The 9,055-nt window shown below is 37.2% G+C and overlaps 3 protein-coding genes across 4 annotated transcripts in view; 2 read left to right on the top strand and 1 right to left on the bottom strand.

The window, feature by feature from the left end:
* The window catches only part of LOC106315713, a 5,435-nt gene extending 2,234 nt beyond the window's left edge, over positions 1-3,201 (bottom strand). Inside the window, exons 1-10 of the mRNA XM_013753519.1 lie at positions 2,941-3,201; positions 2,788-2,872; positions 2,619-2,721; positions 2,423-2,518; positions 2,239-2,320; positions 1,915-2,003; positions 1,710-1,779; positions 788-1,212; positions 535-616; positions 113-286 (exon numbers count right to left, since the gene is read on the bottom strand). Of these exons, the coding sequence (XP_013608973.1) occupies positions 113-286; positions 535-616; positions 788-1,212; positions 1,710-1,779; positions 1,915-2,003; positions 2,239-2,320; positions 2,423-2,518; positions 2,619-2,721; positions 2,788-2,872; positions 2,941-3,057 (1,323 nt within the window). The 5' untranslated portion in view covers positions 3,058-3,201. The remainder of the gene's footprint in view (positions 1-112; positions 287-534; positions 617-787; positions 1,213-1,709; positions 1,780-1,914; positions 2,004-2,238; positions 2,321-2,422; positions 2,519-2,618; positions 2,722-2,787; positions 2,873-2,940) is intronic.
* A 265-nt stretch (positions 3,202-3,466) lies between these two features.
* LOC106323698 (general transcription factor 3C polypeptide 5) lies at positions 3,467-8,556 on the top strand. The gene is made up of 16 exons (XM_013761783.1): positions 3,467-3,570; positions 3,766-3,918; positions 4,321-4,561; positions 4,633-4,722; positions 4,808-4,898; positions 5,000-5,066; positions 5,328-5,370; positions 5,459-5,630; positions 5,713-5,811; positions 5,894-5,962; positions 6,111-6,249; positions 6,549-6,750; positions 6,989-7,110; positions 7,194-7,233; positions 7,311-7,533; positions 7,769-8,556. The coding sequence occupies exons 2-15, from the start codon at positions 3,784-3,786 to the stop codon at positions 7,511-7,513; spliced, it is 1,713 nt and encodes a 570-aa protein (XP_013617237.1). The 5' UTR covers positions 3,467-3,570; positions 3,766-3,783; the 3' UTR covers positions 7,514-7,533; positions 7,769-8,556.
* Positions 8,557-8,941: 385 nt separating this feature from the next.
* Positions 8,942-9,055, top strand: part of LOC106323083 (serine/arginine-rich splicing factor SR34A-like) — a 3,367-nt gene continuing 3,253 nt past the window's right edge. The window contains exon 1 of one of the 2 annotated variants that reach the window (XM_013761255.1): positions 8,942-9,029. The gene's annotated coding sequence lies outside the window, so the exon portion shown is untranslated. The remainder of the gene's footprint in view (positions 9,030-9,055) is intronic. The other variant, XM_013761263.1, reaches the window with a different exon arrangement.

A 9,055-nucleotide genomic window follows, 5' to 3' on the forward strand; every position in this document is an offset into this window, starting at 1 on the left:
AAAAGAAAAAAAAAAAAAAAAAAAAAAAAAAAAAAAAAAAAAAAAAAGAATAGATCGAATCCATATATTGCATTCAATAAAAAGGTTTTATAGCAAAAGAATGAAGGCTTACCACTTGGTCATGAGCATTAGTTGAAGCAACTTGTTCAAACTTTCGGGTAGATATTTCACACTTCCATACTTCAAAGGAACCAGATCCTTTGCCGATTGCCAAGTGCATTTCATTAGAATAATTGTTCACAACAAATGAAAGCGTTGAAACCGGAACAAGGTTCACCGCTACAACCTATAAAAAGCCGGAAAATGGCAAAACATAAAACTCTTAATGTCCACTTGATGAAAATCACAAGGATTTACAGAGACAAATGGGAATATAAATCCAACTTTAGCTACAGAAAACTACAAAAGGATCACAATCAAAAGTCCAGGATGGTCACAAAACTCAGAAATCACAAGAAGCCATACCCAATCTATTCTAAGCTGAGAATAAGACAAAGTAGAAATTACAGAGAAAAATAAAATAAAAAACGTTACCTGTTTTAATAGAAAAAATGAAGATGTGTAGACCTCAACAGATTTTTGCAAGTCTTCTTTGTTGCTCATCCAAATCTTCACACTACAAAAATTGTGGAAAGAAATGGAAAGAAAATGTTATAACCAGGGCTTCGATTGAGAAACCTATGCAAATGAATATACATTAAGATTTATAACACATCCAATGACTGACAGCATCTTTTGTAATGGTTTACAAATTCAAAAAAATTCTTGTAATGTAAAACTAACTTACCTACCATCGCAACTCCCAGTAACCAACAGCATTTGCGGATTGGAAGAATCGCAGCCAAAAATTCCCCAACTCATCGTTGAAACCCATGAGCTATGGGCCTGAATAATAGCTGTAAGTTCCACGTTGGGAGATACATTGCCACGTTCAATGTGATAGCTTTCTGGTGCATGGACTTTCCATATGGAAACACAACCGGACTTTGAACCAATTGCCAAAAGAGAGAATCTTAACAGATTCTCAAAAGAAGAACCTTCTGTTGAGAAGGTTAGTAAAGAGGACCAGGCGACAGAAAGAGAGGATAATAATGCCTCACGAGAAACATACTTCTCTGGACTTATCTCTCGACTGCACTTTTTCGGAGCTTTAGGCAAAGAGTGACAATTGTGAGCATTGCTTGGCTGTTCATACAATTCAATCGCAAGTACCTGGCAACACAATGAATCAGTTTAGACACAATGAGGCGATTTGATTCTTAATGACACTTAAGAGTGAGAGTGTCAAAACTTTAAGAACCATGTGGTGTGAATAAATGCATATAAAGCACTCGCGTAGAACACAAAACCATCACAAGTCGAAATGCATCAAATCAATAACGTAACAACATGAACTAAGTATTCAATCCAAAAAAAAAACAATATAAACTTAGACCCATATTATATCAAAAAAAGTACTAGATAGAGTTACAAAATTGCTCAAGATATTGATTTATTTGATCAAATGATCTTGGTTCCTATTAATACTAACTCCATCAAAAAAAAAAAGTTTCCACAAAAGCGAAGGATATGATCAAATTTGCAGGAACAGATTTTAAATCTGAAACTTAAGAGAGTAACAAAAATAAGTGGGAGGGATAGAAAACGAAGGTTTCTAAGGGAATAAACAGCAACATAAAAGAAGTTAGTGAAGAGAAACGAGGCAGTACATTATTCACCGTTTGGTTATCTTGCTTGGAACATGATGCTTGATCTGTAATATCCATTTCATGCAAGTTTCTAGATGTAGTCATAGATGAAAGCAAGTAAGTAAAGTGATCAAAGCAGAAAAAAAGATAAATGCAAACTTCCCTCTCAGCCCAAAGTAATATTCAAAAATAAGAATTGAAAAGAGAAAAAAAATTGTTCCTTTACATGTTGTCTACGCTCGTTCTTCTTCGCTTGCGTGTCCTGAGAATTGGAATCCTTTCATCATCTTCAGTGTCAGGTTGCACTACTTGATCCTGTAACAAACAAAGAACAGAGGATCAAAATATTACCCGTGAGCAGTTAGTGAGAAGAAACAAAGATATATAATAACAATTGAGTTAAATAACCGGCAATGCATATTTGTTAATACGAGTCCTTCTCTACATTACATATAAAGGTAAGAGTGCGCATTACAAAGCATCTGATCATCCCTTATAGGAGCAAGTAAAAAAGAAACTTTGACTGATTAGTTAAGAAGATACAGGTTACCTTGTTAGATAATGACGTAGAAGAAAGATTGTTGGACTCTCCAAAGTTCATGCTTAAAAGATTCTCAAAAAATCTTTTTTTTGTTTTTTTTTCTCCCAAAAAAAAAAAAAAAAAAAAAAAAAAAAAAACAGAGATAAAATCAACTGTAACGCATAAGCAAGTAACAAAAACTTGCAAAAGTAATGATTTATTTACCTCGAGCCAGTCAGCAGAGAAATCAGAAAAGGGAGGTCGATATAGCTTAACCCTGCCTTCTGCTGAGCAAACAGCCAGTAAACAGCTGAGAAGCAGAGTTATTTGAAACAAGAGAAAAGAATGAGCAATGTTGTTGGGAGAGTCGAATCTACTATATATATATATATGAAGGATAATAATAATACCCGTAGTTTTGAGACATTCCTAAGTCAGACCATGAGAGAGAGCGGACACAGGGATGTCTTTCCCTCTTCAAACTCGAAGGTAAGAGTCCACCAGAAAGCAAATCTAGAGCACAACATCCGTAAGGAAGAATCTTCATGAATTTGAAAATGGGCAATTGAAAGAACAAACCTTCATAGCGAACCTTGCCAATCTGATAAGGCTCGGCGTTAGGGACTGAGATCACCCCACGAGGTCCACTTGGGAATGCCGGATTCTGACAAAATCACAATTCCTCTCTATTCAATTTTTTTTTTTTAAGGAGATTCCAAGTGGGAAACTCACGAGGATGATGACGAGGTGGCCAGCGGCGACGGCGATCAGATTTTCCGATGACCACGCGACGGCGTTAGGGTACGATGGCGAAGTAACCAGTGAAGCCTCCTGGAACCGCGACGCCATCGTCAAACTCACCTGAATTTTGGAGGGAAAAGAACTTGCGACGACGAAACTACCGATTTTGATTCACTACCGAAACCCTAGTTCGAATCGCACTGACGCAGCTGAGATCCTCTCTTTTTTTTTACTTCAATTCGAGATAAAGTCAACCTGCTCTGCTCGCTCCCTCCCTCCTGGTTCAAAGAATATTTAAGGCCTTTCTGGGTAAACGTCGCCTGTTTATCTATGGGCTAAGCCCAAAATAAATTCTGTAGCTAAAGGGCTTTCAAGCCTTGCTCGCTCGTGGCTCAGAGTCAGAGGATATTTATTTTCTCTAGTTATGGAGGCCCGACTTCGAAACGCCGTGACGCCGAAGTTCTCTTTAATAATCATGGGCTTTAATTTTAATTTTATTTATCATAAACAAACAGTAAAGGGTTTTTGAAGCCGCGAGAAATATTCGCCGTCGCCGATATCGGGAAAACACGAGAAACTTGAAGCAATCTTCCGCAACTCCTGTTTTTTCTCGTATGTCCGGTAAGACCGAATCTCCCAGTTACAAACTTATAATAATTTAGTAATCAATTTCAAGGGGAAAGGAAACGCAATGAAGAACATATATAAGTTGAATTCAATTGGAATATATACACAACTTCTTATTCCCCCATCGTGTAGCATTCATTGGCTAGAAACGTACTCGGGCTTATCTCATTCGTTTCTTGTAATTTACAGTAGAGAGGGAGAGATACAATGGGAATCATAGAACATGGAGCGGTCTCAGGTACCTTGCCGAGCAAGGAGGCCTTTGTAGTGCACTTCCCTGGATACCCATCATCTATTCCCCGAGCCATTGAAACCCTTGGAGGAGTTCAAGGGATTACTGAGGTAAGTTTCCTTTTTTTTTCCCTTTCAAATTGTCTTTGTATCATAGTTGTTACAGTGATTCCGTAGTCTATATGCTAATAAACACAATCTTTCCGATTTTTATTTTTTTTGGGTATAGATCATATACTTATGAGTTGGTGTTGGTTAGTAAATCTCTAAATTTTTCCTTAAGAGCCTCTTCCTTTATGCTGAAAGTTGTGTTTGTATGCTAGTTATTACAGTGATTATGTAGGCTTCATGCTGATAAAGTCATGGTATATGTATTCATTTAGCTCTAAGACCCTAACCAACATAATACTTTAGCATTTTTTGGGTACGTTTATAAAAGCTGGTTGGTAAAAATCTTGTGTTAAAAGTGGTGCACGATTAATTCAGTTTTGAGTCTTCTTTTTTTGTGGGTAGGCAAGAGGATTATTTTCAAACAAGCTTGAGCTGCGTTTCCGGCCAGAGGATCCTTATGCACATCCTGCGTTGGGAGAACAGCGTCCTTGCAGCGGGTTTTTGTTTAAAATTTCTAAGCAAGAAGTCAAGAAACCTGACAGTCAGCCTGTTGTTGCCACTAGTGATGTAAGTTTGAAGGAGGCTAGTCCAGCTCTATGTGCAGATATTGTCGCTCGTGTTTCCGATGCATTTCACTTCGATGGTCAGAGTCTAGCTTTCCTCTTGTGCATCTGAGAAATGACTGACTATCTCACATATATATTCGTTATCTAGGCATGGCTGACTATCAGCATGTTATTCCTATTCACGCGGATATAGCGCGGCAGAAGAAGAGAAAGTGGATGGACGTGGATCCCCTTGCAGGTGGATTTATTATATTCTAGTTGTCATTTGATTGCAGATTGTCAGGTGTGATCACCTAAAAAAACTATATATGATATGTGTGCAGGAGGCAGTGATTTGATGGGCTTGGCTGATGAAGATGTTATGATGTTATTGCCACAGGTCTTTGCACCCAAAGATATACCTGACAATTTGGCGTAAGATTACTCTCTCTTTTTTTTTTCTATATGTTTCAACTTAGTTTGATTGTAGTGACTTCAGTTATAGTGCCCATTTCAATTTTCTTGTGTCGTTGCAGGTTGAAACCTCCGGCAACTTCTGGCCCCAAAAAGAAAGATGATGCGGCGACTCAGAACTTTTATGAGGTGGTAAATAAAGGGAAAATAAAAACATCCAAGTTTTCTAGATAAACTATACGCAGTCTGTTTGGAACAAAAATTGACTTCAGTAGCTGAACTTATTGTCTTGTTTAGAGTATTGATGGTTTACAAACCTGCATTTGGATGATAGTTCACAACTTTTTAATCTGGATCGTCTAAATGAAATAGTATAACTCAGTTTCACTCTTATGAACCATCACGAACGTGGAACTTGTTTTGTTCATGCTGTTTTCTTTTATAATGCAGATGGATATTGGGCCAGTATTTGCAATTGATTTTAGCGTCAAAGATATCCTTTTTTTTTTACTTTATACTATTTCTTCCAATTCGTAGGAAGACCTCTGTTTGTTTGGTTCTTGTCCTTAACTATCATATACATATCCCAAAGAATCTAAACTGGGAAGAATTTGTATCTCCTAGCTCGCACCACTGGCAATGGCAGGTATCACTCTCTGCATTGTTTGAAGAGCGTCCTATTTGGACAAGAGACTCTGTTGTTCAACGATTACTTGATAAAGGTCTTAAATGCACACATCATATGTTAAACAGGTGAGCCAGCTTTTTTTTTAATACAGGTTTCTTATGCTGAGTTGTTCTGAGTACTACACTAATCAATCATGGCTCTCCGTAGGTATCTGCTCAGGGCTGCATATTATTTCTCCAACGGTCCGTTTCTTAGGTTCTGGATTAAAAGAGGCTATGATCCACGGAACGATCCTGAGTCTCGTGTGTGAGTTCTATATACTGTCATTGTATGGTTCATGACACTTGTTATAGGTGTAACGATTGACATTGTTATAATTGTGGTTCAGATACCAGAGAATGGAATTCAGGGTTCCACCTGAGTTACGAAGTTATTGCGATGCTAATGCAACTAACAAGTAAGTCTTTCTCTGTTTATGTGGTGAACTCTATCCATATGACATTAGCATTCTTAGATAATGATTAATTGTTGTAAAATTGTATCATAACTTTAGATATATGCAGGAAAAAGTCTGATTATATATGTTTTTATTATCTACGCTACAGATCAAAGCCAAGGTGGAACGACATTTGCGCTTTTAAGTTATTTCCTTTTAAATGCCAAACATTTCTGCAGTTATTTGAACTCGACGACGAGTACATCCAGCGAGAGATAAGAAAGCCTGGCAAACAGACTACTTGTAGCGTGAGTTCTCTCATCTTAACTTTGGTGAGTCCTGAAATTTTGTGATCTGATTCCTTGTTTTTTTTTTTTTTTTTTGCAGCATAAAACAGGATGGTTCTCAGAAGCCTTGCTAGATACTTTGAGACTCCGTGTGGCTGTGAGGTTTGTGTCTGTGTTTCCTGAGCCAGGCTTCGAAGATGTAATTAAATCCATTCAAGAAGAGTTTGAGAGGTCTGAAAAAATTCAAACCTTTAAAGAGACACATAAACCATCTCTAGTGAAGCATATTTTTTTCCTTTTTTTTTTTTTTTTTTTTGCAGCATAAAACAGGATGGTTCTCAGAAGCCTTGCTAGATACTTTGAGACTCCGTGTGGCTGTGAGGTTTGTGTCTGTGTTTCCTGAGCCAGGCTTCGAAGATGTAATTAAATCCATTCAAGAAGAGTTTGAGAGGTCTGAAAAAATTCAAACCTTTAAAGAGACACATAAACCATCTCTAGTGAAGCATAAGGAGCCAACTAAAGGTAAAATCATCAACAAAATATTGTGTTTTCTCATCTCTTTTAACGTTTTAGAGTCTCTAGTGAGTGCTTTGTGAGCTGTGTGTTAGGTATGTGTGTGATAAGAATTTTGAAATGAGGTAAACATTATCTGAATACATATCACTGTGTTAGGATTATTGTCGTTAGTCATTGAACATGTGTTCTTTCAAAGACTTTGAAGCAGCAGCGGCTGAACCGTAGTATTTATTATGATCTGCAGGCTCTGAAGACATGGAAAAGTTTAAAAGTACAAACGATGATGTTGATGTTATTGTTAATGAGTATGGAGATGATGAAGACCTGGATGAAGAAGAGGAAGAAGATGAAGAAGAACTATATGTGGTAATATATACTGTAGAGATCAATTATGTTCACCCGCAATGGTTCAGTGTTTCAATGGTTCCTCTTCTGCCTTCTTGTTGCAGCCTACAGCAGACGATGAGATATCTATTGATTCCCATGGATGTATCCTTCAAAGTTTAGCTTCTTCTTTTTCTTTTTTTGAGTAATTGTTTCTTTAGATATTCCTATACGATTAAAAGATCTAGATACTGAGAACAGCTCCAGAACGTATCTTCAAGGCTTGTTCGATAGCTTTCCAACGAGTGAACCTGGTTTGTATGGAGACTTTGCTGTCGACGATGGAGAGTTTCAGATATACGAAGAAGAATCTGATGAGGGTTTGTATTCTATTGATGATAATGATGGCGAGGAAGAAGAAGATGACGATGATGATGATGCGTGAAGATCAGTTCACACCACCGGGTACTGTTTCTTCTCTTTATCCTTCAAGAACACTTTTTTTATAGTGGTATAAAGTTGAAAAAACGCAATCTTTTGTAAGTCACATGATTGATCTTTATGCAGTTTGGTTTGAAAGTTTTAGTTACTGATTAGTTTGCTGATTGGATCTTGTGATTGGTATTTTACCCAAAAAAAAAGGAGATCTTGTGATTGATAATGTTTACACTGCTTTGTTGTTTCTTTTGGGATGTTTCAGGTAAAGTAGGTTTTGTTCTAATGAATCTTCGTCCAGAAATGACTTCACAAGGCCTCTTGCTTGCAAGTTTCAACACAAAGCTACAATTTGACAATCTTTTTTCTTTTTTTTTTTTTTGGCTTCTCCAGGAAACAAAATAGATTTAAGTTTCTTTTTTCTTTGTCGACTTCATAATAATTTTATTAAAGCCCAAGATAAAAGTACATATAAACCATACACGTGTATGATTAGCATCAGAAGTATTACACGTGTTAAGGAAAAGTCATGCAATCTCGGTACTAGCTCCGTAGATGGCTTTCGGAATCCTCGCCGGCAAGATCATCCAGCATGTAACGCAGCTTCAATATTCTCTCCCTCAACAGCTCAACCACCATTAATATGTACCTTTGATCTTATACTTCCGCCATAACCATGCTTTTGAGCAAAGGCTCCATCAAACACCGACTGTTAATTCCCGGAAGACTCAATCAACTTTTAATAGATCCTATATTGGACCATCTTCAATATAAAAGATGCCAACTTTGCTGAATCTTTCTGAAGTTAATCGAGATGAATCCAAAATCTCAAACCATTCTTGACATCTGAGAAACTAAACTCCATTAACATAAGAAAGGAGCAAGATTTATACTCATAGGAAAGGAAGATGAGGATAATCGGAGAAGGGGAGAACTCCAACTCAATAACACGGGATAGGAATGATTTGCGGAAGGGGCGACGATATTAAACTCGAACAAACCGATTTATTAATCAACCCAAAAAAAAACAGAGATAAAAGGAAAAAAGTTGAAGAGAAACTCTGTTTCGGGTTGAATAACTAAACAAAAAACATGCTTCTCTTCGTCCTTCTCAATGATTCGGTGTGGGATAAGAAGGAAGCGAAGAGAGAGCGTTTCTCTTTTCTTTCCTTAGATCACCTCAATTTTGAAATCTAAGATTCAAAATAACAGAAATTATTTGTTTCTTTCCACAAAAACTCAATTGTAACCATTACACACAAAAAGAGGAGAAAAAGAAGACTTTTTTTACCATTTCTCTAGTGAAGGGGAATTTTTTGACTCGTTATGTAATTTAGAGTTATCTCGGTAAACAAAATGCTTAAGGAGGGACCGAAAAATAAACTCTTTAGACTATCACGTAAGGGTAACTTCGGTAATTTACATAAGTCCATAAATTAAAGAAAACCCTAGAGATAAACTGTCGCGGCCATCCATCTTTCGATTTCGAGTCTCACTTGCCTCTTCTCCGGTGCTGCTTTCTCCTGGTACGATGCCATTCACCCCCCCCCCC

This window comes from Brassica oleracea, chromosome C1 (genome assembly GCF_000695525.1).
Source record: "Brassica oleracea var. oleracea cultivar TO1000 chromosome C1, BOL, whole genome shotgun sequence".
Taxonomy (NCBI): Eukaryota; Viridiplantae; Streptophyta; class Magnoliopsida; order Brassicales; family Brassicaceae; genus Brassica; species Brassica oleracea.